Raw genomic sequence first — 27,972 nt, 5'->3', positions numbered from 1 at the left:
TTTTGAATTTCACTTTCTGTCTGTTGTGTGGTAAACAAGCAAGCAACCAAGCAACAAACAACCCAAACAACCCATCTTAGGCCATTTCTGAATGATATAAAGGTGCGTTTAATTGAATTTTCTGGTGATTTTTCAATTCAATTGAATTGGTTATTCCCCCAATTCCCTCGTACTATTTAGTTTGAGTAAGACACATTTTCAAAGTGTTGTTTTTCATCAGTTTGCGTGCCAATTTTTCCCTAGGTATGTTGAATGTATAATGGTGTCAAACTGAAACATTGCAATATTTCTGTTGTTTTTATTCTTGCCCTGTCCTTTGATAATTGCTGAGTGTAACTAATCAATTTATTGATTCTGCATTCCTGAGAAATAAGCAATTATCATGTTGACATGCTGTATGACCCTCTAGATGACGAGCATCAGTGAAATATGTGAGAGTACGAGGATGGCTCGTGAGATGGCCCTGCTTGGAAATTATGAGTCAGCTACTGTATACTACCAGGGGGTTGTGCAGCAAATCCATCGGCTACTGCAGACAATACAGGATCCATCCAGGAAACTCAAATGGCAACAGGTGAACTCTGAAAATATGGTGAAATGTGGTGAATGCTTAGCAACTGTCTTATCTCAAAATTGATGGGTCTTATTTTAGATAGCAGGTAACTATATGCAATATGCCTAGCTGTTATGATGGGATTGCTTTAGCATCCTTCATACAAATCAGTCAACACTGCTGTAATGATCTAATAAGTATCCTGTTATGAAAGCTGACATGTGGTTTACTGTTGCTCAGGTCCAGCAGCACATTGCCAGAGAGTACGAGCAGGTGAATGGCATCACTCACACACTAAGCCTCTTCCGTGCTGGAGACCATGATAGCCGACCAATTGGTGAGACAAGCTCTGGGAAAGATGCAAGGTCAAGTTGACTTGTACAGCTATATTGTGTGTGGACACACATGACTATCCCAGATCCCTCATTTTCAGTTTATTTGAAAAATATCTACAAAAGACTAAGTGTATATCTCATCAGTATCTCATCATCTCATCTCAGTCAGTAAAGCAGCAGGAGTAAAATTGTCTTAGATACTTAAGTATCAAATTTCAATATATGTATCAGCAGCTGGAAGTATACAGGTGTTTTATAGACTGAATGGGAGTAATAGCTATTTTGCTAGCTTTCAGTCATCTGGTAAATAAAAGAGCTAAATTTGAAACAAGTTAGGCGGTTTTGCTTTAATGATAAGGCTTCCTAATTAACTGTCATTTATTGTGAAACATCGGTTCTCTGTTTGCGATCCATCACGCCTTTCCGACCATTTACATTAGCCGGCAATGATGCACAACGCACATTCCGACGGTAAAACTATATGACCTGTCTGCCTCGACAGGCACTTCGCTGCGCGCCTCGTCGTTCGAGGAGCCAACCCGTGACCCGGATGTGTGGCCGCCCCCACCGCCGCGAGACCCCGACGTTTGGCCGGCACCCACCACCACGGAGCACAAGTGGGTCGCCGCCCCCACCATCCCAGGCTCACTATCTCCGTCCCTGGAGCGTGTGCCCCGGTGCATTGGGTAGGGCAGGGTCTGAAACTAGCTCGTTAAACCATGTGACTGAGAATTGCGACCTTTGAGTGTCTTCCTTACCTGAATCCTTTTATTTTTAACGCCTAGATGCATATCAGCCTAGATTTATGTCCGTAAAGCTCATTCCGAACCCAACAACGCATGACAGGCTAGAAGCCTTCACACGAAGGGTATTTGTGACTTGCTCTCCCGTGTCTCTGACGGCTGTTGACCCTCTCTCCCTCCCCCGCCGTCAGACCCTCTCCCCAGGTGCGACCGGTGCGCGGGCCGAAGAAGACCGACTCAAAGCCGCCGTCTCGTAACTCGCGTAACAGCGGCGTGGGTGGCTCCACGTCAAAAAGAACCGGTGGCACGTCCAAGAGTCGCCGCGAGGACAGCAAGAGCAGCGACCGGCGCAGCAAGGGCAGCCGCGACGACAAGAAGGCTGACGATAAGGTAGGACTCAGCTACTGCCGAATGTCTGTGAAGGTGGAACGATACAAGCCTTTGGTCAGCTCTGCTTCGTGAGGGCTGTCAATCTGGTTGCTGTTGTGGTAAGTTCCGGCTATTTTCTGTGTAATTCTATCGAAAAAAACGAACTGCGATTCATTTTCTGCTCTTCCATGGTTCTCTAGTATACCACTCCTACCCTGTAACCCTCAGGGCGGTGATAAGAGCGGCGACCCGAAGGAGGGCAGCAGCGGCGGCGCAGAGGGCGGCGACGATGAGGAGGAGAAGCGATTCGACCCCTCCGGCTACGACCGCGACCTGGTGGAGATGCTGGAGCGCGACATCGTCCAGAAGAACCCGGACGTGCGTTGGGACGACATCGCCGACCTGCACGAGGCCAAGCGGCTGCTGGAGGAGGCAGTCGTGCTGCCCATGTGGATGCCAGATTTCTTCAAGGTGTGTGTCAGTCGTGGTGAGGGAGGAATGTTAGTGGGTGGTAGACATGCTCGCCAGATTAATTGTGGCAATAAAGTATGTTCAATGAATGGTAGTTAATTGGCATGCATCATCGTAAGCTGCATTATTCCCTCTCAGAGATCAAGAACGGCCTTTTGCCTCGGCATCACAACACGTCTAGGTCTCTAGAGCTCCCTTATCTTTCTCTGGCTCTCTCTCTCTCCCTCCCTCTCCCCTCTCTCCTCTCTCTCCTCTCTCTCTCTCTCTCTCTCTCTCTCTCTCTCTCTCTCTCTTTCTCTCTCTCTCTCTCTCTCTCTCTCTCTCTCTCTCTCTCTCTCTCTCTCTCTCTCTCTCTCTCTCTCTCTCTCTCTCTCTCTCTCTCTCTCTCTCTCTCTCTCTCTTTCATTCATTCTTTCTTTTTTTCTCGGTCCCTTTGCCTCCCCTCCCCCTCCCCCTTTTCCGTTCCTCCTCCCCTTCTTCCCCATAGAAACCCTGCGTCTGACCTTTTCCCCACCCCCAGGGCATCCGTCGTCCGTGGAAGGGAGTGCTAATGGTCGGCCCGCCCGGCACCGGCAAGACGATGCTGGCCAAGGCGGTGGCCACCGAGTGCGGCACCACCTTCTTCAACGTGTCCTCGTCGACGCTGACGTCCAAGTACCGCGGGGAGTCGGAGAAACTCGTCAGACTCCTGTTCGAGATGGTGAGATCGACGGGGATTGACGGATTTCTGGTGATGTCATATGTCTGTGCCCGACGGAACCCTGACTTCCTTGTGTGAAATAGAGTTGTTCACTTATGATATACATTCAAATGTTTATATCGGATCATCTAGGGTGCGCGCAATAACCTTACTGGGAGATTCGTTATGTTTCTAAAGCTCCTAGATTTGCTGAGTAAATGGTATGCTTTTGTTGTTGTTGTCAAGGACAGGTTGGCTAATGTTTTTTTTTTTTGTCGTGAGCTGACGCCGTTTTTTTTTTTCTCGACAGGCCCGTTTCTATGCGCCATCCACGATCTTTGTGGACGAGATCGACTCTTTGTGCTCTCGGCGCGGCTCGGAGACCGAACACGAGGCCTCCCGACGGGTACGTTTCACTACATGTACCTAGATGCCACCTTCATTCGGGCGTAGAATAAAACGCGCAAACGTTTCGTGTTTCGGTGTGTGTTGTTCCCCGACGGGCGATGGTAACCCTAAGATGTGTGAGCTCGGTCTTCCAAAGCGGCTGCCGATGCTTCGTCTTGGATCGGAGCTGTGTTAACTATTTTCCGGTCAGCGCAATGGTAGTGATCAGTGATCACTCGCGTGGTCTCGTGATGTGGTCGGTTGTTTATTTGCAGTTTCTGTGCTGCCACTCTTACAGAATTCTAATTTACAAGGTCAGTGACAAGGATGTGTTTCTAAGCCACCCAAACAGCTGTAGGTACACATCTCTGATCACTGACTTTCGTCGGTCCACAGGTGAAATCGGAGCTACTGATGCAAATGGACGGCATCAGCTCGTCCCAGGACGACCCCTGCAAGATCGTGATGGTGCTGGCGGCCACCAACTTCCCTTGGGACATTGACGAGGCGCTGCGGCGGCGACTGGAGAAGCGCATCTACATCCCGCTGCCCAACAGTATGTCCAAATGGGGGGAGGGGGAGGATGGTGTTAGGAAGAGGAGGGAATAGTTTGGTGGGAAGGTTAGGAAAAAATGTTGGATTGGGATGGCCGGAGGAGGGTGGTTCGTGGCACGGACGAATAAGGATGAAGGTGGGTTGGGTGGGGGTAGACTATCGGGTGGTGAAGAACCATGCTGAAACGGAAGACGTGGCCTTACTGAAATACGGGGTGAGAGCAGGGCAGGGGTGTGATTGAGGGAGGGAGAGAATGGGGTGAGGGGGCAAGCCGAGATGGGTGGATAACAACTTCGCAGTCGACGTGCCCCTTAGCCCCAACCAACCACATAACAGAACTTAGCAGGGAATGTTACTGATGGGACAGTTACCTGCTCGTTAGACTCAATTATAGGAAGTCGCATGTCCACTAGCACAGTTGGGTAGTTCTCGTCACTCTGGCTGCCATCGATTCCACCCATCCACCAGCGTACTATGTGTCTGACACTCCCGTCTCGCTGTACCCTCCAGGCAACGGCCGGGAGGCGCTGCTGCGTATCAACCTGCGTGAGGTGGCCACCGACCCGGAGCTGGACCTGAAGTCCGTGGCCGACCGGCTGGACGGCTATTCGGGAGCTGACATCACCAATGTGTGCAGGTCAGGGTCGGCTGCGGCGCGGGCGTGAATCATACTGACGCAGTGTATGAAGTGAGGTCGCTGGCAACACCAGGTGGCAGTTCAGGCTTTTCTGTTTTGCTCGATCGATTAGTAATTGGAGTAATAAACGGGCTCGGAAACCAAGCTAACAATTCTATGTACTATTTACGTAATATTACCAAAGTGTTATCCATTGTCTCTCTAATTGCTATCCGTACTTTGTGATTCAAGTGTCTTAACACAAATTTGTCATCCCACTGCGGTCCTTATGCAACTGTACTCTACTCTATTCTCGTCTGACCCTCCCCTATCGTGTCCGCCCCTCACATTTCTCTCTCGCCGGCTGCAGGGACGCCTCAATGATGTCCATGCGTCGTAAGATCGCCGGCCTCCGCCCCGAAGAGATCCGCGCGCTGCCCAAGGAGGAGCTGGAGCTACCCGTCACCGACCACGACTTCAACGAGGCCATCGAGCGCTGCAACAAGTCTGTCTCCGCCAGCGACCTCGAGAAGTACCAGGCTTGGATGAACGAGTTCGGGTCCAGCTAGGAGGCAGGCGCGATGGGATCGGGGTGACTTGGAAGAACGCAAGCGGAGGGGGAGAAGGGAGGATGACGGAACACCAAAGCGTTGGAGAACACAACTACAAGGGTGGGGTGGATTATTTAAAATTATGGGGGGGGGCAGACCACAGCGGATTTAGAGAAACTGTCGGGGTCACCAGAGTTGCGGTAGGAAGCTGTCGTCAGGGGCTGCACCAGGTCCCGATGAAGTTGAGAACGGGACAGCACAACCTAACGTTGATGAGTGATAGTTCAGTGGGGCTTATGGGGCAGCTGGCTCCGGCTGGGGTTGGACATGGTGGTCGAGGGCAGCAAACACTGAAAACGGGGAAGATCGTCAGATGCGTCGATTTCTATGTGAGGTGGATGGGAGGCGACCTTCAGAGGATAGCCTTAGGTTCCGGGTAGGATGATTTGAAAAACGACTGTCAGTAAAACCTTCGGCTCTCAGTGGGGAGGGGCATACAGTCTGCCTGGCAGCTGAGACGAGTAATCTCGAGAGCAGTGGTACAGATTTATTAGAGGTGCAAATAACGCTTTTAAAGTGGAATGGAGAAGTATATACAGCTGACATTTACATTGCATAATAACTAGCAGTGAGCCTAAAGTAAGGTCGAGGATTGTGACCAGCGTACTTCGTTACAATATGGAAGGTTACGACTGAAACCGTAAGTAGCGGGTCGTGGAAGGGCAGGGTTCGTTGGAGAGTTAGCTAGGCCGTGGCTGGGCGATGACTCGGTTTGGGGTTGATAAAGCTGGCCACACCACGGTGTGTGCAGAGGATAGGCAGCTTTTACTTTATCTATGTGTGCGTGTTACGGGCCCGTTTATTTATCGGGTGGCACTGTGATACTAACACAACTACCAGCACGCCTTTGGTTAGTAACCTGTTGCCTTCTCGAGCTATGGTGTGAAACTGATGTACTCATATGGTTGGGAAATGGGACGGAACAGCAAGCTTCACGTCAAGAGCAGTTTATGACGTAAGATAACATGTTGGAGCCTGTCAGCAAGAAGTCTGTCAGGATCTGAACGTATTTATGATAACTTTGCACATAATCATGTCGGAAATCTAAGAGCGTGCTTGACTGACGGAACACAACACAACTTTCGATAGCGAGTAGGTAGGGCACGTTTTGTAGTGAACTATAAAAATTCGCTACGTTTAGCGGCTAGCGCTGTGATAATCCAGTGCTGGTTGAGTTAGACCAGATTTGATCTTCGGGAACAAATATCCATTCCGATGTTGATATTTTCAGCGTCTGTTTGTCTTCTGCACGTCTCATAATGATAATACACGATCAACTCACATGGCTGTTTTGTATTTGCACACAGGGAGTCTGAAGTCCAATAAAGCCAACGGAAAATGTTTTCACTCAATTTTGGTTCGATGCTGCACTTGTCATCGTACAGGTCGGAGGACGTATGGGTTGTACCGAACGATGGTTGCATGAGAAAACAACTGCAGCTGTTAAATTACTTCTTGGGTGCAGTTTGAAGCCCATGGCACGTGGACAAGCGGCGGGAAAAAACGGGTCTCGATACCACCCACAGTACTGGCAGCACATGTTAGTAGAAAACCTCTCGGGACCACCACACTCATCACACAGGAAGACTGACCAAAGCCCCATAATCTCCCGCATAACAAATATGTCGATAGTATGACAAATATCCTGCCTCTGGGTATCACATTTTGCGTCTTCATCTGTCCTTTCTGGCCTTACCAACACCGACCGCTATCCACCCATACCCTCTTCAAGCTTGATCGTCCGCTCTGGCTCCAACTCCCGCGCAGATCGCACCTCCCCAGTTCATAGCCCGTCCTTCCGTCCACCCGGTCGCCGCTGCGCCACTCTACTGGGCCTTCTTGGTTCCGCGCACCTTCCAGGCTGTCAGAAGTCGGCTGGAGAAGAACAGGGAGAATATGTGCACCTGCAGGGCCACCAGCAGGAAGGCCATGTTGACCATCGAGTACGGAAAACCCTGCCGGAGGAGGGGCGGGTGAGATCGTCAGCGGGGGAAGCAGGACGTGTGTGGAGATTTGAACCGGTCAGTTACGAGTTACGAGCTGCTTTTAAACGAGTGTGTGCTTCAGACTTTCGACCAAACGTATATGAGTCTTTTATTGAGTTCGCAAGCTCTACTCTAAAAATATTTGTTTCCCAAAGCTGTTAAATTAAAATGATGATTGTTTCATGTTTAGGGTAAACGACGACCAATAAAATTCCGTAGTATTTCACAGAAAATAACTCGGTAATCAGTGACGTTTCGCTTACTCTCAACTGCCATCCTCAACCAACACGCCTCAAAATTACGTCTATGGGTCTGTTCCAGTCGCACTTCCTAACACCTCTAAACTCCTCCAAGAGCAAGATAGATGAGGTTGGAGCAGAGCCCTCCCTGGCTTTGTAGGGGCTAGAGCTGCCACTGGAACAGGGAAGCAATCTTGGAGGAGTTTAGGTGTTAGGAAGTGCGACTGGAACAGACCCTATGACAAACAACAGACGTAGGGGCCTCACCTGCCAGACACGCTGGCCCTCTGCAGAGCCGGTGGAGACAAACTCGTAAGCCTCGGGCAGGTAGAAGAAGAAAGCGAACACCACCGGAGCCAGGCCTAGCGCCACCACACCGCCTGTAAGACCGGTGGACTACGGTTAGAAATCATGCATGCGTTAGTGTAAACGATGGGATGTGTTGCAACGTATTATAGTGTGAAATGCGCATTGCTATATTTGAGTGGGTCGAGCGCGATATTCGTGGTTCATCGGTTGCGGAGGCAAGGTCTATGTTCTGCGGTATATCTAAATTGTATCAACACAAGCGACGCCCTAGTCGGTAAACGCCATGGATAAAGCACATAAATTCGACGTGCCCGTAAACCCTAATAAACAACAAAAAGCACCTAATTTTTCGCTTTGCATCAATAAAGGTACAAAAAATAACGGGGAAATAAAGGGCGATTTAAGAAAGCAATCCAACTACAATGCTAGCAATGCTGGGTTGCAGAATACGCGCCCACTGCGTGGCCGGACTACCGCGCCTGCCGGAGCCACCTTTGCTCCGCGCGCCGCCCCGACACGAATGCCTGACGCCGCCCCTGACAGGCGGGGTCGAGGCCGGCGCCCGGGGTCAGGTTGGGTCACGTCACGCGTGCCAGAGTGACCCGAGAGCTGACGGAGTTGGCGGTGGTGCGTGTATTGACAGCGAGGGCGACCTGAGGACGTTTACCGGAGTGAACTCGCCGAGTGGAGCGCCGGGCGCAGAAATATATCGACGCTTCAGGTAAGTGGGTGATTCATTAAGTTTATTTCCGCCTGGTGACAATAAATGATTATCGGGAGGCCCGCGATTGAAGTGAAATTCAGACGCGGGGCGCATATGGTGATAAGCAGCAGTTCTTTTCCATGGTTATGCTAACGGTAGTGCTATTCGTGTGTTATCTATGTGTTCAGTTATGATCAAAGGAACAGCTTAATCCTCGGACTTATAGGGGGCGAACGGCCCTCGGTTTTTCGCGAATACTTCGCACAAGAAGTGACTGATCACAGCGATAATTTCAGTACCGTCAAATTGATCAATTTTATGACTTGACCCAAATGACGTTTGACCTGTGTGTCACCTGTTTCTGGAGAACATGTCGGGCCGGATCCCACGCATACCAGCGCATATCATCCGTGTGATTCCAGTCTTTGTGGATGTAAGCGTTCCTACATGTAAAACGCTGTTTGTCTCATGCATTATATTGGATGTCAAGGACACGTGAAGGTCAGGTCAAGGTCATTGACCTTAATTTTTTCGAGTTTTGCATTTTTCTATCATAGTTCTTACTTCTTGGAGCTGATTTCGAATTTTGCACCCATTTGAGCATTTCAGTGGTATTTTGGTGCATATGCAACATGTTAGGAGCCGTTAGTGTTGGTTGCCGGCTATCCATTTCCATTCACTACTATGGAAATGGATAGCCGGCAGGACGCCCACTGATTGTTCTGACCTGACCTGACCCAACCGACCCTAAACGCATGAGTACATCATTTTTGATCAGAACTAATATGAAATTCGTAATCATGACCGAAGTTCTAGCGCATCCCGATTTTCACGACTTTTAGGTCATTGGCCTGACCTCGAGAGTCAATCGGTGAACTAGGACCTTGAAATTTGGTATCATTAGCTTTCTCTCGTCACGGGCAACACGCTCGTTTTTCCGCGAAGCTCAACTTCGATTAGGGGCCGAACGGCAACGAAGTCCAACGGACCCCTCCCACCCTCCTGTACGTTAGTGGCCGACAAAACGCCAATACCGGCGGAGGTTAAAACTGCCCATCCCGTGATTGGTTGGTAGAGCGTTTACCACTGACTGTGGGAACTGGAAAAACCTGTGCTCGGGTGTCAGTCAGTTCGGCGTCAGTTCGGCACCATGGTGCTGACGGGGAAGGTTGGCGGTTGGTGGAACTACTCCAAAAGTTCAAGTTAGTTAGTTGAGTCGGTTGACCGATGGACCGTGTCCCGCTACGATGGGCATGCTTGGTGTCAGAACTCAGCCCTCCCTATTCAATCAGCACTCGCGCGATGCAACAGTAAAGGTCGGAGCCTGAGCAAAAAAAAAAAAAATTAACTCCAGCTTCAACCCAGCCATTCAAAGTTAAAACATTCGAAATCAGCAGGGGCGTAGGCAGGGGGGGGGCCACTGGGCCATGGCCCCCCCCTTGGGCGCCGAAGGCGCCCTTTGCGATTGGAGGGCGCCGAAGGCGCCCTCCAATCGCAAATGCAATTGTGATATAATCGAATCGAAAAACAATCGCGACTGGAGGGCGCCCTCCAATCGCGAATGTGTTTACAGGGAAAATACGGATAGAGGGCGCCCTCGGAGGACGCCCATTCCAAATACGCCCTCCAAATACGGTTGGAGGGCTCCCTCGGGCGCCCTCCAACCACATTTGTAGGCTGTAGCTCTCTAAGCGTAACGGTGGTCGCCTATGTAAGCCGCTGTCCTGTAAATAAGCGCCCTCTCACCCGAAGGCGCCCTCCTGTAGGTCGCCACCCTGCTACACATTGCCGCCCTTCTGCTGATCGGCGTCCTCATAATTATTGGCGCTCTTCTACCTATTGCGCCCTCATGTGAAATTTTGAAGGCCGCCTTTCTTCCTTTTGGCACCCTCTTGTTCAGTGCCGCCCTCCTACCTATTGGTTCCCTAGTCCTTCCTGTTGAATGCTAATCGGGGCCCTTCTCCTATTGGCGCCCTCGTGTTGATCGCCGCCCTCCTAACCACTGGCACCCTCCTGTTGATCACCGCCCTCCTATCTACTGGCACCTTCCTGTTGACCAGCGCCCTCCGCACAGACGCCCTCCTGTTCGTGTCATCCTCTTGAGCAAAGGCGCCCTCCTCACCATTGCCACCCCCATTTTAATCGTCACCCTTCCGCTCATTGGCGACTTGCAGTTGATGACCGCCCTCCCACCTATTGGCGACCTCTTGTTGATCGCCACCCTCCTATTGGTGCTCTCCTGTTCCTCGCCACCCTCTTACCTGGTGGCGCCCTCCTGTTGATTGTTGATCGGGGCCCTCCTACCTATTGGTGCCCTCCTGTTGATCGCTGCCCTTCTATCCATTGGCGCCCTCCTGCTGCTCGCCAACTTCCTACCTATCGGTGCCCTACTGTCGAAACTCGGGATGTTGATCGGGGCTCTTCTACCTATTAGCGCCCTCCTGTGGATCGCAGCCCTTCTACCTATTGGCAACATCCGTTGATCGCTGCCCTCCTATCATTTATTTACTCCTTTGGCATGTTCTTCAACTTAGTCGTTCTATTGCACATAGTTGATGTCTTGCCTGTGAAAACTGCCACAAATGAACGTGCATTCAGGCTTCAGCACAATGAATGAAGTACCTATACCTACCAAAACTATCTACGCTCTACGATGCATAAAACACGTCTTTGGTCTTAACGGATTGATCCTACTTTACGTGCATCATGGCATCTATATGTATTACGATTAAGTATTGTCAACAGGTTCGGCCGCAACAGCAGGCATCTGAAGTTTCGGTGATTGAAACTGGTTATGTGGGTACACTGTATGCACCTGTGAGAAGGCTATGAAGGCTGGTCTGAGGTAATTTGGATGATGTTTACGCATCTCGCGCTCCGGTATCAATCCGATACGGTGATCTGGTGCGTAGATATGCCACCGCCAATAAACTTTTATACATCGACACCCATGAGCCAAGCTTTCTATACAGTTTGTGTGGCAGCGGCCCGACCAAACCTTAGGTATTTTTATACCTTCAAATTTGGTAAAAGAGCGAGAGGAGCTTTGAACAGTGATCGTATAAAAGGCGTGCCTAAAAAGCGGAGGAAAAGGTTGTTTTCAAAAATTTCGCGCGCCTTCGGCGCAGCATTTCAAGACCACTTGACCTTTTGTGACCTGGAGTATAAAGAATACACACGATGCAAAATCAATGCAGCACGACCTATACGAGGTTACGCAAAAAAAAAACTGGTGGCATGGTAAAAAACGCCTCCCAACCCCCCCCCCCCCCCGTTGAGTGATTTTTTATCTCGCGACCGTATGGCGCCCTCCTTGGGTGAGGTGGCGCCCTCCAAACCCTTGGCCCCCCCCTTCGCGATTTTCTAAATACGCCGCTGGAAATCAGTGTATAAAAAATAGGAATCATGTTAATTAACTTGGTTGGAATCAAATATCTGGTTTCTTTAGTGGATATTTCTTTAGTAAACACTTCCCTTATATTCATGAATAAATCAATGATGAAATATATGTCCAGCCATATGCCTGGCCTTGACTCCTCTGATCTCTGCCATTACTGCCAAGGCATTTTTAAATTATGACAAAACATTATTTCTTTTGAAGACATGTGCCAAAAGAAAGCAAAACAAAATAATCTTTCACAAATAGGCTACATTCTCGAGTTGTCTGATAAAAAATTGTCAGATGGTTGCAGTCATCAGTCAGGACTAAGGAAAAACTCTTTTTCCATTATTTTAAACTAACAACTTACCAATGTAAACCTGTAGAAGAAAAGAGCTATTCTTCCTGCATGCTGAGAGGGCGAATATTGAGTATAGGATACTAAATGCCCAAAGGTATTCCCATTTCACAGGCTGAAATAGAAAAATATGTTAATGGTGAATCAAACATAATTGATCAAGCTGCCTTTGGTAGCTGTGTGATTATCTTGCAATTGTTGCAAGGTACTGATACAATAAAGATAAGTTGGGAAATATGAATGACATCAACACTGAAATTAATTAAAGTGCATTGCAGGCTTATACAAATTATTTTTGATAAACATAAATAAAAAGCTGTGACAAATACCTGAGGCATTTCTAGTTCTTCAACTTCCAAAATAAATATGTTCAGCTTGTCCAGGATGTCTGGCAGAAGCTTCAGCAGCATTACAATAGCCAGGAGGAGATGAAAGAACAGGCAGCATTTCAGCCTTGTCTTAGTCTGGGCACTGAAAACAGAGCAGGCATGGTCATAAACATTAGTTGCTATCACAGAAAGTACTAAAAAGTTACCTTTCGGCTTTCATATAATGTATGCTAACTTTGTCTGCAAGCATAAGAAGAAAACCCTTTGAGCAGCTGTTTGTTGTAAACTGGGCCATTTGACTATTTCAAATGTCATTCTAATTCAAATGAGTTGCTAATGTCTTGCAGCAAAATTGAAATGGGCTTCACCTTTAGCTGAACAGAGTGCCCATGACCATGACAAACCTCATTGGGACGAGTAAGCTTTGTGTTTAAGTTTAAGCCGAACAAAATTTGTAAAGCAATACCAATCACAATGGATTCTGCGACCCCAGTAGGTACTTGAACATTTGAAAATCAAGAAGGACATGTTACATAAAAAATATAAAAACTAAATATTTATGAAAAAAGATATCCAACATACTGATACAGGACTGAGGACTTTCCGGGTTTGGGTTCTAACTTCTAAGGTTCTAACTTCTTTATTACATGGCTGTAATAAAACTGCAAGTACCTACAAATGTCTTACACAATGTACATAATCAGTTAAACTGCATATTTGTATATCAAATAATTAAGCTGACTTACCTGACTTTGTACTGCGATGCTACACGTTCCCTGTGAAGAAAATCCCTTCCATCTGTCCCCATTACAGTTGGACCATTCATTGAAGCCATGATCACGGATAAGAGAAGCAAAATATCTTTTCAGCAGCTAGTACTTTTTATGCTCGACAAATTCTGGATATTCCAGCCCCACCCTTGATGCTAAATATTTATTTTATGAAACTCTATCTCATGCCAAAGCTAGCACATTACGGGATCCGGGGTCAGGGACAAGTATCTGCGTCGTGAATGTATTTCCTGCGCTTTGTTGACAGTCTGCCAACTAGGACTGCCATATTCCCAAAGCTACCATATTTGAAAGAAATTCTTCATTTTCTTCGTTCTACAGTTTCAGTTTGGTTTCAGTTCCCTTCACAATGCTTAGCATCGAAGACTAAAAAGACGATAAGAAAATCATCGGTAACACACCTGCATTGGAGTTCAACTTTAAGTGCGGCCGGCGGCTATGTAGGTATCTAAAAAGGCTTAGGCGAAAGCGTGGCCGCCAAAGGAGCGTCAGCGCCCAGCGGGCCGGAGAGGAAGGGTCGCCATGGACCAGGAGATCGCAGATCAGTGGCGGATCCAGGGGGGGGGGGGCAAAATGGGCAGTTGCCCCTCCCAAACGGCATAATTTTAACATTACGCCTATGGACGAGGCATGGAAAGAATCGATGCATTGTTATGATTTGCCCCCCCCCCCCAAAAAAAACCTCTGAGCTGGATCCGCCTCTGTCGCAGATGATTAGGATACCGATGCCAATGGGCAATGACCATTTCGGCGTGCGAAGGATGACCACTACCAGGAGGGCGCTCGGAACCAGAGCGGCGACTAATTGCTCTGGGCTTCCTTCAAGTTTGAACGGTGCATGTGTGTGCCACCGCCGTCAGCCGTCGGACACACAGCACGAGCGTTTAGCGATCGAAAGGCGATCCAATCGCCAATGGGGACTCTGCCCCGTGCCGACCTGCACACTCCAGACACTACACAGCTTGCGCCTTGCGCTTTGACATGGAGGCCGGAGGTTCACTCAATATACCCTGGGAGGGTGTTTTGACATCCCTTATTAGACTCTTTGCAAAAGTCCATGACGCTGACGCTGAGCAGTGAGTGAGCACTGTCATTTTTATCGCGCCCTTTACAAGTTACACTTACAAACTGCAGTTACGATGCTTCTGTTTATACATGCTGTGAAAATATCACAGCAAAATAAAATATCAGGCATTACCTACCTATTGAAGAAACCAAAAACTGCAAATGAAGTGGACGTGATATAGGTACCTAGCTAGTAAACACCTAACAGATTACAATAAACAAACGCTCCCTTATGAAGTAAAGGAAGCCACCCGCTCCGCCGCGCCGTTCCAAATATCATGCACAGGCTGGTGCATGGGCGGCGCCACCGTGGGGTACGTGGGGTACTAGTACCCCACAGTCATTTGACTGTGGGGTACTGCATATACCCAGTACCCCACAGTCAGGAGCCCAGTCTGAACTTTTTCAAACACTTTTTCGTAGTCGTGCAATGGCCCTCTAAAACCATTAAATATGTTTTAGCAGTGGTCAAATGACTAATGCCAACAAAGGGCCAATATTGACAGGTTATAACAGGCCCCTGCAGATCGGTAGGGCCCTTTGAAGGCTGACAGAGGGCCCTCTTGAGATCAGCAGTGCCATCTAAAAGCCATCTGAGGGCCCTCTGTAGATCGGTAGGGCCCTCTAAAGACAGACAGAGGACCCTTTCAGATCAGCAGATTGTTTACGTCGATCGGAGGGCCATACATTTAAGCGTCGTCTTCCGAAAACCGGTAGAAGGCCCTTTGTTGATCGGCAGATCACTCTTAAGACGGACAGAAGGCCTTTTTTAGATCAACAGGGATTTCAATAGCTCAGCGGGCTCCTACCTGGCGCTCAGAGAACACTCCCACGCGCTGTCAAGGGGCCCTGTCATGGCTTAGAGGGCTCCGTCAAACAATCAGGGGCTCCGTCGTGTACGTATAGGTCTTTTCTGTAGCTCAGAGGGGCCCCGTCAAACGTTCAGGGGCCCTTTATGCGTTCAAAGGGCCCTTCTGTCGCTTAGGGAGCCCTGCACAACGTTCAGGGGTCCTTTATATGATCTGATAGTCTTATGTAGCTCAGAGGGCCCCGTCACGCGATCAGGGGCCCTTAATGCGCTTAGAGAGCTCTGTCGTGTACTCAGAGGGCATTTATGTAGCCTAGAGGGCCCCCGTCAAGCGATCAGGGACCCTTCTCATGTGTTCAGAAGGCCCCCGTCAAGGAATCAGGGGCCCCTTCATGCGTTTAAAGGGTCCTCTCGTGTATTCAGGGCTTTTCTGTAGCTCTAGGGCCCTCGTCAAGCGTTCAGAGGCCCTTTAAGCGCTGGGGGCCTTTCTGTCGCTCAGAGAGCCCTGTCAGGCGTTCAGGGGCCCTTTATATGCTCAGAGAGTTTTCTTGTAGCTCAGAGGGCCCCGTCACGCGCGATCAGGGGCCTCTTCATGCGCTTAGAGGGCTCTGTCATGTACTCATAGGGCCTTTTTGTGGCTTAGAGGGCCCCGTCAAGCAACCAGGGACCCGTCAAGCGATCAGGGACCCCTTTAAGTGATCAGGGGGCCCCTTCATGCACTTATAGGACTCTGTTGTGTATTCAGGCCCATTCTGTAGCTCAGAAGGGCCCCGTCGAGCGTACTTTATGCACTCAGAGGGCCCTCATGAAGGGATCATGGGCCTATTCATACGCTCAGAGGGCCTTGCATATTCAGAGGGCCTTTCTGTAGCTCAGGGGGACCCCGTCAAGTGTTCAGGGGACTTCATGTGTTCAGACTAGGCCCTTTCTAGGCAAAGGCAAAGAGGGCCCTGTCAAGCGTTCAGGGGGCACTTCAAGCGCTCAGAGAGCCATTCTGTAGCTTAGAGGGATCTTCATGTAGCTCAGAGTGCCCTGGTCAAGCGATCATGGGGCTCGTTTACTGCATCTGAAGGGCCCATCGGACGGCAATAGAATAAAATAACCCTCAAACATATAGTGGGCGAAATCCGGACTAAAACATGGGGGTATATGTGGGTCCACGCCCCCCGATTTGGAATACCCCTCCCCTGGAGATTTTCTTAACCCTCCCCTGTACCGTACTTAGTAATAACCCGCGCGGCCGCGCCCCGCTGGGGTTCTGGATTTCCACGCCCTGCTGGGGCGTGTTTGGCCCCCCTCTAACTCGGCCCCTGGGCCACGTAGCGACATGCGGTAAGCGGCATTCTAAAGAACGTCAAAAACGATGATGAAAATACTTCGGTCATTTTTTAGGTCAGGTCAAAGGTCAGCTCACCAGAGGTCATCAAATGTCAAATTTTGCTATTTCGACTCGTTTGATAAATTCCATTAATCCTCGCCCGACGAGGGGGGTTGATGCAAACCCCCTAAGGTTTTTCGCAAATAACGTAAAAACGGCGGCGCGTAGCGCCGCCAAATTTGGCATACCCTCTGGGGCAACATTTTGGCACCTTTCCTGAAAATTTGAAGTCCCAGTCTTTTCAGGTCAGGTCACCAGGTCACAAAAAACCGGTACAAGGTCAACTGGAAATTGGACTAGCTTAACGGCAACTGAATTCCAAAGTTCACTAAAATTGGTAACAAAGTATACCATTCGATGCGCACTGACGTCCCATGCGTTCACTGGTGCTTTTATTTTTGCTCTATCTTTGCTAGGTAAAAAGTTATAAGCGAAAGACTTTTAACATGTTTAAGCAAAATTTTTGCATTCATACCCCCAAAACCCCCCTGAATATTGACTTAGAGTCACCAAACTTTCACAGGGGCGAGATCTCCCATGGACCCACCTACCCTGTAAATTTGTCGTTTCTAAGTGCCATAGGAGCCAATCGCGAGAGGGGTCGTACCAACCCCCCACCCCCCCTCGCCGTCCGTGTTATGGAAAAGGCCCTCGCCTGGCGAGGGTTAATCCTACATGTATCAAATTACCAAGAAGCCATCGCAGTACTTATCAGTGGCGAATCCCAGGGGGGAGGTCACATGGGTCATGACTTTGGGCCTGGGGTCACCACATGCCTGCCAGGAGCACCACAGGCCTGACAGCCGACAGGGGTACCACAGGCCTAGCAGGGGCACCACGGGCCTGTCAGTGGCACCACAGGCCTGTCAGGAGCACCATCGGCCTAGCAAAAGCACTACAGGTCTTCCAGGGGCACCACAGACCTGCCAGGGGCACCGGAGGCCTGCCAGGGGTACTATCGGCTTTGCAGTGGAACCACCAGCCTCGCAAGGGCACCATGGGCCTGTCAAGGGCACCACAAGCCTGTCGTTGGCACTTTAGGATTGTCAGGGGCACCACAAACCTGTCAAGGGCACCTGCGTTCTAACAGGGGCACCACAGGCTCGCCAGGGGCACCACAGACCTGCCAAGGCCCAGGGACACCACAGGCCTAGCAAGGACACCACAGGCCTGTCAGGGGCACCACGGGCCTGTCAGGGCCCATGGGCACCTAAGTCATGTGCAGGGCCCACCGTGGGCTTGTCAGGGGGCAGGGTAGGTAGGTACCACAGTCTTTCCAGGGGCACCAGCGGCCTAGCAGGGGCACCAGTCATCACACGACTAACCAAAAATAAAGAAAATAGAAAACTGAAAATAGGGCACCACCAAAATTAAGTGGCCGAAATCCGTTGAGGTTTTAATTTTGGGTAGGGGAAAGAGGGTGTATTGCGCCCTCCTAACCAATTGCGCCCACCAACATTCCCACGGATTCAATGGCATGTTTTGAATTTTGTGTTCGAAAACATTATTTTCCCCACTGGATAGTTCCTTTTATGGCCCAAGCTCCCCGATGAAGCCAATCAGCAAGGCTCATTACGCCATCAAAGATGTTACGGCGTTTTCTTAGCTTTTTTGCAGTATTTTGAACCGTTGGCTATAAAAATGTGTGATATTTGTGTGATTTTCAGAGTGATATTTAGAAAGAAAAACCCTTTTTTCATTATATTTCACTAAAACAGTTAACTTCAATCAACATCTTTATGATAACTTCCACGCTTTTATTAAAAAGTACCTCAATTTTAATTGCGCCCATGGCAATTGCGCCAGGGGGGCGCAAATAGAATAATGGTGTAGCTATTGTATATCACGACAGCATGAATGCATCATTAACTGATTGCAATAAAGAAGGAGTTTAATGTCAGGCAGGGGAGCAACCCGCTGTCGTCAGTCCGCAAATTATTTCTCTCGTCAAACTTATAATGCAGCTGCCATTTAGGCTACGAACTTGTGGTGTAATTGACAAAATACGACATTTTCAGCATGGACTCAGGCGTGTGAGGTGACAGCTATGATAAAAAAAGTAAAAATTGATGTCATAAAGCTGTCGAAACAATAAAAATTATTAATTTTGAGAGAAACGATTGGAAATGTAACCGTATAGGCGCATACGTTCACATATATCTAGTCAGTTGCAGTAAACGTTTTCGTTGCACTTTTACAAGCGTACGAACACATGTAAAGTTATCTACCTGGGCAAAAAAACATCGCGATTTACACCTACATTTATTATTTAACCCGTGTGAATAACATTATGAATGTTAAAGTAAGCCGCAATGACATTAGACTGCCGGGGTGTATGCATTCCGTCTCATTCGCTTAGCCATGTTAAAGTATAGGGCGCAATTGGGTTCTAATTGCACCATCCCCCTGGCGCAATTTACAGCAGTTGTTGGCAAATGCGCCCTTTTCCATGTTTCTGAAAAAGCAGCTGTCAGAAGCAAACGAAACATTCTTAATTGATCGGGAGGTTCTTAAATCGTAGCCAATGAGTTCCTCTTTGAAATGGTCACCAATGCATGCTTATATCTCCAGCGGTTTTCTTACAATTAGCGTTTTTCCTTAAGGTGGCGCAATTCACCCTCCTTCCCCTATAGGTAGGGGCACCACTTCGATTCATGACCCTCCCCTTGGAGTTTTCCCGAATCCGCTCCTGGTACTAATACATCAAATTTAAGGGGGCACCTTGCTATTGGTGCCCCCCTTGCAGAATTCAAGGGGGGGCACGGTGCCCCGGTGCCCCCCCGTTCCGCCGCCTATGTGCCAACGGACAACTCGGGAACCAATAGAGCTACAACGCCGCGGAAAAGCGCAATCGATAATTCTTTTACAGGCCTTTCTGAATAATGTTCTCAGATTTGACCTCAGGTTAACGGTTTAGCCTCCAGAGGGCAAAACTCCGTCGCTTTTTAAGAAAAAAGTTTTTTCAATAACTTTTGACTCAAGAGAGACACGACATTATTTTTGCCAGCATCCTGTTCCTCTCGTCGAGACGCGTCGAATGAACTATAATTTGACCTTAAAGGTCAACTTGAAAATTTGACTTTAGGTCAAGGTCATGATCTGACCGGAAAAAGTCATGCTGCATATCAGTCGATCCATATCGTCGAGCCAAACACATCTAAGGCGTTTTCATCGCTCTACCTTGCCTCTACCAAAAGTTATTAGCGAAAAACTGTTAGATACCATTCGTGACCTGAGATGACCTCGGAGACATAATCATAGGTAGTTGCGGCACTCGGCGCTAGAGGCGCCGGCCGCCACATGCGGCGAGCGGATGACCGCTCGTGAGGTCAGTTCTGTCCCGCATCTGATTTGTTTTGTAAAAACAATATATGGCCGCCTCTGGCCGAGTGCCAGCAACGCTGCATTCTTGAAACGAGGGGTCACGGGTGCCTTTTTCCGGTTCAGCGTGTCATGTTTACTCGTAATTCAGTGTTTGAAAATGTTTAGAATGGCGTTCGTCTAAAAGAGACGCTTCTCAATTTTCTCCCATTCACTTAGGTATAATGGAGAGACCCGAAAAGTGATCTGACCTTAGGTCATTGATATCAAAATTTCGAGATATACATTTTGTAAATATTGTTACTTTTATCAATCGCTTGAAGCTTTAAAGCGATCGGTCACTTGGTATAGCTATGGCAGGCATTGAAACTTTTTTAGGAGGTGAGGCCACTTGAAATGACCTGGTGACCTGACCTTGGGCGACCTTGGGCTAAAATTTTCACAGCATGTGCGAAAAAGATGTATGATAAGGTGTGTCAAAAACGTGAGATATTTGCGAAAAACCGCAGGGGGAGGGGTGTTCAAAGTTCAAACACTCCCCAGCAGGGCGCGGGATAAACGAACGGCGGGACAAGTCAATTAAGAATCGGCTTCGACACAACGCGTCGTTAACAACTCTTGTGTTAACGCTCTGCGTTCCGTGTTCCACCTACAAAGAGAGAAAAAACACACCCCGGCCCTGTCTATTGTCAAACATTCTTTCACTGTGGACTATTAGATTGCTATTGCAAGTGCCTTTAATATTACGCCATGATAAATGTATGGGCCCTTTTCACTCTGCAAGGGCCCTTTTCACCATGGGCCCCTTTCACTATCCATGGACCCTTTTCACCATAGTACCCCACAGTCAAAAATTCGTGGCGCCGCCCCTGGGCTGGTGGGCTGAGCCAAATAGCCGTTTAATTATTCTGTTTATCGTCGGTACGCCGCCCTCCGGACGGCTGATCTGCCAATTGATCTGATAATCGCTGCTGTCCGGGCACTCCCCGAGACGCGCCCGCCTCTGCCGGGGGCACTCCGAGTTCCTCTCACCCGGCCGAGTGCCCGAGTCCAACTCCGAGAGCCGACCGAGCCAGGACGGAGCGCAGCACCGTCGTTTTTCATGGTGGCATAACCGTTTAGACCTGCTGGCTTCATTGCAGCAGCACGCTGCGGTGGTATGGTCTCCTTTGCATATCCTCTTGAGCAGATTTATCGGCCAATGTATCACGCTAAACTACTGCAGAACGAGTTGTGATGTGTCGTCCACGCTAAACGCTGGCTATCGGCCGGCCTCCCCGGTGCGTGGACTCGGGGGAGGGGGGAGGGTCTGCTCGGCGTCTAGGAGGGCCGGGAGGTCGGCTGGGAGCTTGAGCCGCCCGGTGACTGTCTGATACTCCTCACAGCCAACTCAGACAATCCACCAAACATCGGCGATCGGCTCTATCACAGCCCAATGAGCCGAACGACGTCTAATTATCGGCGTAATGAAGCATCACGATGGCATCGGCCCGCGCCGCTCTCAATTACTGGGAAATTAATGCCGCCCTCCTGCTCACATTGCCCCAGGGAGCAGCGGACGTGCGCAATATGGACTGGGCCGACAACACAGTACGTGAAGTACGTGAAGTGGCGCACGTCCGCCTGAGCTGCATAACATTAAATAGTAGGTATAGCATAAAGTAATTAGTAGAAATGTACCTCATTCGCTTACAAAAAATGATGAAACTTATTAAAGACATTTTAAATGACCAGTGAAGCATAACCACACTCGATGACATCAAGTCCCAACAGTGCCTTTGAAGAAACACCGTCTCTCAGCTTCGGAAGCCACTAGTGGCGCTGTTCCGTACCATACTATTTCCTGGTGACTCCCAGCAGCCAGCAGTGACCGACAGTGGGAGGGGCCGGAGCCAGTGACCCGGTGGGCACCGCCAAGTCGTTCGACGAACCGTCCGCGTCCGGCGCCGACGCCGTGCCGCTTCCTCTGAATGGCGTGACCAGACGGCGTTCGCGGCCATGTTTTATTGATATGAAATCCGAGAATAACTCATTGCGGCCCGCGCGCCGTCTGCGCTGCACTGCCGATCCGTCTGCAAGACTGGCACTCGGTTCGGCTGCAGTGGATGGTTCAAACTGGGTGCCAGTTGGACGGTACAGCACACAACAACCGACAAAATCAAGAGCGCTTATGATTTATACAGGTCGCATGTTGAAGAAAGCTGAAAGCGTGAAATTTGCGTTAGAGCTCGAGCACTGCATGCAGTTTCGTATACAATTTGGTGAAAGCGGTGGCGCCTGACCGTCGATCGCAAATCAAAGTAGCCATCAACTCACCTAAAGAGTTGTGAATAAATTGGCACACCAGATAACTGTCGAATTTACAATAACTCATAACATAACTATCGAGCAATGCTGTATTGGGGCCGAAGATTGCGCCATCATGCCGGTCGAATTGGTCGAGCTCAGTGGCAGAACCCACTGGGGCGCCACATTAGTGATTACCTCCAGTTCAAACAGCGCTCTCCCGGCATACGTACATCCGACCCAATCCTGTCCACACCCTGCCATTAAGTGATATTAGAATGGTAATGGGCCTATAATTGTGGCCACGGTGATAATTTCGTCTGATGGTGAGCACCTTTTCACGGCCGGTGCCGGTCGCCTGCTCCGGAGTCGTAGCCGGAGAAACGGCCCTCCCGCCGCCGGCGGGCTGGCTCCCAGACCCACCCCGCACTGGAGCTAATAGGTGTCCCTGCTCGCAGCGGGCGAAACTGGGACCGCTGTGAACGGACTGAGCAGCGGCTGCCACCGGCCTCTGCCCGCGGACCCGCGCACGTTATATGTGACAGGCACGCTCAATATCCGCCGCCGACTTTCCCTCGATATTGAGAACTGCGCCCACTGAGCACGGTGCCATTCATCCGCAACAGATCCTGAAGGCTGAAACAGACCCTTCCCGCAATCAGGAAATCGCATGCGAGAGCCCATTCAAATACTTAAATCACGCTCGCATATCAATCGATTCACTTCCCGCGCACTGATGCAAACGGGCCAGCTCGATCGGTGGGCCTTCCTGAAGTCTGAATCCAATAACCCCATACCGACCCAGGACTGGGCAAACAGCCGCGGCGCCAGTACCATTGCGGCGGTATCGCAGCGGCTCCTCAGAACCCTAATGCACCGTCTGGCCACAGATTAGCCGTCTCGATACGTGAGGGGAGAGGAGGGGAGGGGTCAAACCGGTAGAGTATTCAGTTTGTGAGGACGGGGTGGGGAGGGGGGGGGGGGTGGCACTCGGATCTTTCAGATGCCGCGCGATCCATCAGTCCATTCGGTTGAATAGGAGGCTTCATCAATCCGACGTCATTGTCGGGCTTGTGTGGAGCGTTGTTTGGGCTGGTATGGACCAATGTCTGCTTGAAAGGCCATTCAGTGTGACGCATTGCATACATGAACGGCACAAGGATAGGTACTGGTGCCTCATCCGTCATCAGAAACAACCAATGTCGTAATTCCATATTCTCGCATCAGTTTTATTGTGAAAATAATCAGACATTAATTGTATATAGTTTCTATCACGAAGGAAAGTTACTTCTCATGACAGCTTAGTTGTTATCTCCAAGGGTTTATTGCTTTCCTTAACTGTAGTTTTATCATGATGCCCGTGATCTCGACGCACAGTTTCTCCCGGGGACGTTTCTGGTTACGGCAATATCTCATGACAAATGTGTGTTTTGTTTTGTCATTGAGGTCGTAATCACATATTCTATCTCGGCACAGTGCACCGACAAAAACGGGGCCCGGCCCGAGTGATCGCGCTGCCGACAGTTGGTACTGAAGTGGGTAGCGCCAAAAAACAAACGCCCGCCGTCCAGCGCTCTCCCGGCGTATAGTTTATGACGGAATAATCGCCGTCATTACGGAGGATTGGATTCGGAGCTGGAGCTTCGGAAAGACCCTCCGCGGGAGGCCGATGCCAGCCGTCATCGCTCGAGGCGGTTATAGGCAGGAGCCCAGGCAGTCGCAGTCATCGCTCGAGGGGGTTATAGGCAGCGCCTGAGGCAGTCACAGTCAACCGGGCACTTACTTATAGGCAGCAGTTGAGGCGGTTATCGGCAGGAGCCTAGGCAACCATAAGTATCAATCGAGGCAGTTATAGGCATCAGCCGAAGCAGTCACAGGCAGCATCTGAAACAGTTAGTCATCGCTCGAGGCAGTCACAGTCAATGCAGAAAGGAATCTGCATGGTGTCACACCCAGAAGAGCCCCGACAAGAGAACTTACCCTACACAGAACACTCTATGTCAAGTAAAAAAAGTTTGTTTTTAGAAGTGTATGCAGAACATTTACCTATTGCTGGTTCCTTTTAAACGGCAGCATACATCTCAATTCTCACCGTCTTTCCGCGAATCGCGCAACAGAAGAGGTCGCCCATGGCACTGGCCATTGGCCTCGCCCATTCGCTGTGGCTCCTGTGACCGTGACATCTCGGTAGCGTCGCCCTCATGTCACGTCGCTACCAGTGGCCGCGCCGACCAGCCATCCATCAATGGAAGGTGTGTCCGGTATCGGCCGTCCCACCGAGCCCAGCGGGCGGGCCGGCGCCACTGCCACCGGCCATGATAATTCCAGATCCGTCCAGGATATTTTTCATACTTTCCCACTCTTTAATTGGTGTTTTATTCCAATTTCGGTGTGCGTGTGGTGCTGCGCGTCGGGGCGATCCCCGATAGGAGTGTTTTCCCGGCCCGACGGAATTCAAATGGTCCCGGCGCACAATACACGCCCGGCCATTTAATTAATGGTTTGCGCAGCTCCTTTGAAGGCGGGTGCATATCAATGAGGGGTGACGATTAATGCGATTCCAATCAGGCCAAGGACGGCTCCCTATCGTTTTGGAATTACCGTAAGTACCGTACAGGTAGAATTGCGACCATAAAGACAAGGAGGGATCGGCTCAGTTTAACTTACAGAGCTCTGTCACCCAGACAGTCCCTTTTATCAATCTTCACAGATTGATTAGATTGACTGAAATGACTTCAGTAAAACTTCAGGTAGACCTAAAATTGCCCCCTAAATTCAAAGCTCGGCACATATTATGTCGAGATGTAATGTCGAGACGGGAGTGAGACCAGCTCTTTGAGTGGTGTTCGACGGCGAATTAAGAAGAGTGATAAATACGCCGTTGAAAATTAAGGCCGCCCCACACTGGAACTCGCGTGCGGGTTACGGGTTTGCGGGTTTTGAGTTTGCGGGCATAATACTAATTCATAGAGTGACAAGACCGTTCCCTTATGATAACTTCATGAATGCAGTGAACCCAGTACACCGTCAGAAACTTACATATGTATAGTCGCAATACCAGCGCAACGAACCAAAATTCGACTCCAACGAAAAACCCGCAAACCTCGCAGAACTCGCAGACCTCGCAGCGAGGAAAATCGAAAGCTGACTCGAAATCAACTTTTGGAATGCGATGCAAGGTCGCTCGCAAGCTTAAAACATGCAGACTCGCTTGTTAGATGGTAGTGTGGGTCACTTAGCTTAGAAAATATTATTTGATTTTGAAGAAACCCGAAAACCCAAAAACTCGCAACCCGCATGCGAGGTCCAGTGTGGGGCGGCTTTTAATCGATCACGCCGACTCAATCTCTTAAAGGTAGTGTGCCAGCTTTCCTGGACCGTATGGAGTTAATGGCCCAGATAAGGAGAACCGGATTTTTAGAACTTATCCATACCTTCAAAACTCATCGAAACGTCTTAAATTCTTCAAATTTTGAGTACCCCAGTGCGAAATTCGCCCCGACGGGTTGTCGGTCGTACCCCAACCACATTTCACACCACTATGAACAATAAATGCACACACTGAAATCGCTATTACCGATAGGCTCATCCAATCAAGTTTCGATAAACCCGTTCATCATCATCTGCGGTTTCGAACACGCCTGTTAGGTGGTGCGGTAGACCGCACCCAAAGCCAGGGCCCCGGTAACGTGAGGTAGCCGAGTCGGGGCAGCGTGCGCTGACCCAAGCCGGGGCCGCGCGTCCTCCCGGTGTCATGTGATAGCCCGGGGCTGCCCGCGGGGATGCGGTAGACCGCGCCCAAAGCCGCTGCCCCGGCTTGGGTCAGCGCACGCTGCCCCGACTCGGCTACCTCACGTTACCGGGGCACTGGCTTTGGGCGCGGCTTCTGCTCATACTTTGTGGTGCGGTGGTGGTGCGTCGGGCCGCGCGCTCTGACTTCGGCCAAGAAAAATGCGTCAGCTGATCATTGTCATTTCTGCCACTTTCATGTGGTGAGATGGGGTCATATCTTTAGAGACGGCTGTTTCATATCAATTATTTTACATAAAATAATATTTCAAACCATAAATTAATGTTCGACAGCCAAATTAAAGAAACAATACCAATACAGGCTTACAGTTTAAATTCGACATTGTGTTGTCTACGATTAGACAGCTGATAACTCATTCCCGTACGTCGTAACTCTATAATGACCTTTGCTTATTGTCACATGTGCGCCGCATTCGTGATTGTTGCCGACGCCTGTTTGCAGGTCGGCCCACCACAGTTGTTATACATATCGAAAAACCGATAAACTTTTAGGCGAAAAAAGCACTATTTTAGGCCCATTTTTGATTTTTTTGCGATATTAGGTAAAAACAGAAGCTTCTTATCCTAGGAAAAATAAAATGGGAAATCTTTTGAAGGTGGCACACTACCTTTAACTTCTGTAGCTTTTGCTCAATGGATGCATTGAAATAAGATAATAAATCAACCTCGCATTCATTGAATCCCGCCGGACAGCCGTGCGCCCGATGGGACTCGGCGCGATATGGCGATGAGGCGTTTGTCACCGCCTGGTCGCCGGTCCATGGTCCGTTTTAAGCCGTTTGTGAGACCCCTGGCAGTAAATATTTTCCGCTAAAAAGTACATCGTTGATCTGAGAAACAAGTATGTCACCACCTCAGCTCCATGATTCCATATATTCTTATTACAAAATTCGTTCTCCCTCATACGTCAACCGTCATGCGTCATAGACTTTCGACTTTCGAGTGTCGAGTCTCAGTCTCACAGTTGAAAGTGTTGTGAATATATGATTGCAAGCATTGCTTTACACTTTACAAGCCGTTGTTTTATCAGACTGTTTTATCAGACTTATTACCTTCGATTTGTTTTCAGCCAATTCGCCTCGTCCCTGCACGTCAGAAATGGTAAGTTCCGTTATGGTAATGTATCCGTTACCCAAAAGTCATAGCAATTATGCATCGTTTCAAGCTTGGAAGGACTGGTTCGGATCATCGCATGCGACGCAGTGATTCGCCTAAACGGCACATTGCATTTGTCCTTTGTATAACGCAGTTTACAAGGTACGAAATTCATTAACTGCGTGTGTTTCTTTTTTTTTAGGACGCTCAGTCTCACAAGTCCGACCCCGAGGAAGAAACGGCCTCGGCTGAGCAAGATGCTACGGAAGCTCCAGGACCACCAGCCGGTGCCAAAAGCAGGTCTCCTGATTCGGCAGAGGACACAGCCGACAGTCAGGCTACCACCGCCGCCCGCGCGGCCGCGGCCTGTCCAGGCGCGCCGCGACTCTCCAGACCAGCATTAGTGCTGGCCCTCGCCAGACGACACCGTATACGTAGACGCCGCGCTGCCATCCGCCGGGGACTGCTTGTTGCCATCCAGCAGCTGGTCCAGAATGACCGCCAGTTCCTGGAGCTGGAGCAGCGCATTGTGGCTGCCATCGAGGGAATGGTGGCCCTGCAGGAGGCCGGCCTGGCGAGTCGGGACCGCCTCGCAGACGCACTGATCGAGGCCATCGCTCGTAGACGTCCGTGATAGGCACAGAGCACCGAGAAGCGACATGGGTATAGATCCGAGCGTCGGACCTGTTATTCCTTTGTTTTATGCTCGAGCCGAGGCATTGGCTCTTCTAATCTAACGTACTCGAGATGGTTATGATTTTATTTTTGAATAAAACCAGCGTCCTGCTTGTTCGCAT

General features: G+C 49.6%; 2 protein-coding genes and 1 long non-coding RNA gene across 3 annotated transcripts; 2 read left to right on the top strand and 1 right to left on the bottom strand.

Moving 5' to 3' along the window:
• The first annotated feature begins 16 nt into the window (after positions 1-16).
• LOC122390158 (katanin p60 ATPase-containing subunit A-like 1) lies at positions 17-6,602 on the top strand. Its single transcript, XM_043382840.1, has 11 exons — positions 17-102; positions 410-574; positions 794-890; positions 1,391-1,505; positions 1,823-2,021; positions 2,229-2,471; positions 2,992-3,171; positions 3,461-3,556; positions 3,934-4,093; positions 4,603-4,729; positions 5,079-6,602. Exons 2-11 carry the CDS (start codon positions 410-412, stop codon positions 5,275-5,277), a joined length of 1,581 nt encoding a protein of 526 aa, XP_043238775.1. The 5' UTR covers positions 17-102; the 3' UTR covers positions 5,278-6,602.
• On the bottom strand, positions 6,598-13,636 carry LOC122390159 (protein jagunal-like). Its single transcript, XM_043382841.1, has 5 exons — positions 13,368-13,636; positions 12,622-12,763; positions 12,305-12,407; positions 7,811-7,923; positions 6,598-7,274 (listed from the first exon to the last, which is right to left on the bottom strand). The coding sequence occupies exons 1-5, from the start codon at positions 13,454-13,456 to the stop codon at positions 7,146-7,148; spliced, it is 576 nt and encodes a 191-aa protein (XP_043238776.1). The 5' UTR covers positions 13,457-13,636; the 3' UTR covers positions 6,598-7,145.
• Positions 8,347-27,967, top strand: LOC122390160. Its single transcript, XR_006258103.1, has 3 exons — positions 8,347-8,573; positions 27,150-27,181; positions 27,378-27,967. It is a non-coding gene; the product is annotated as an uncharacterized LOC122390160 (long non-coding RNA).
• Positions 27,968-27,972: the final 5 nt, after the last annotated feature.

Source organism: Amphibalanus amphitrite, unplaced genomic scaffold, assembly GCF_019059575.1.
Source record: "Amphibalanus amphitrite isolate SeventyFive unplaced genomic scaffold, NRLGWU_Aamphi_draft 000384F_arrow, whole genome shotgun sequence".
NCBI classification, from domain to species: Eukaryota; Metazoa; Arthropoda; class Thecostraca; order Balanomorpha; family Balanidae; genus Amphibalanus; species Amphibalanus amphitrite.
The sequence above is the reverse complement of the archived record's forward strand: the minus strand, read 5'-3'. Positions and strand labels throughout refer to the sequence as shown.

Bases quoted from the DNA above. Each gene is read 5' to 3' on its own strand.
- LOC122390159 (XM_043382841.1), bottom strand. From the start codon at position 13,456: ATGGCTTCAATGAATGGTCCAACTGTAATGGGGACAGATGGAAGGGAT. The intron at 7,924-12,304 runs GTAAGTTGTTAG...CCGGTCTTACAG, and splicing joins TCTTCTACAGGTTTACATTG to GCGGTGTGGTGGCGCTAGGC. The intron at 7,275-7,810 runs GTGAGGCCCCTA...CTCCTCCGGCAG, and splicing joins AGGGCCAGCGTGTCTGGCAG to GGTTTTCCGTACTCGATGGT.
- LOC122390158 (XM_043382840.1), top strand. From the start codon at position 410: ATGACGAGCATCAGTGAAATATGTGAGAGTACGAGGATGGCTCGTGAG. The intron at 891-1,390 runs GTGAGACAAGCT...CTGCCTCGACAG, and splicing joins CCATGATAGCCGACCAATTG to GCACTTCGCTGCGCGCCTCG. The intron at 3,172-3,460 runs GTGAGATCGACG...TTTTCTCGACAG, and splicing joins TCAGACTCCTGTTCGAGATG to GCCCGTTTCTATGCGCCATC.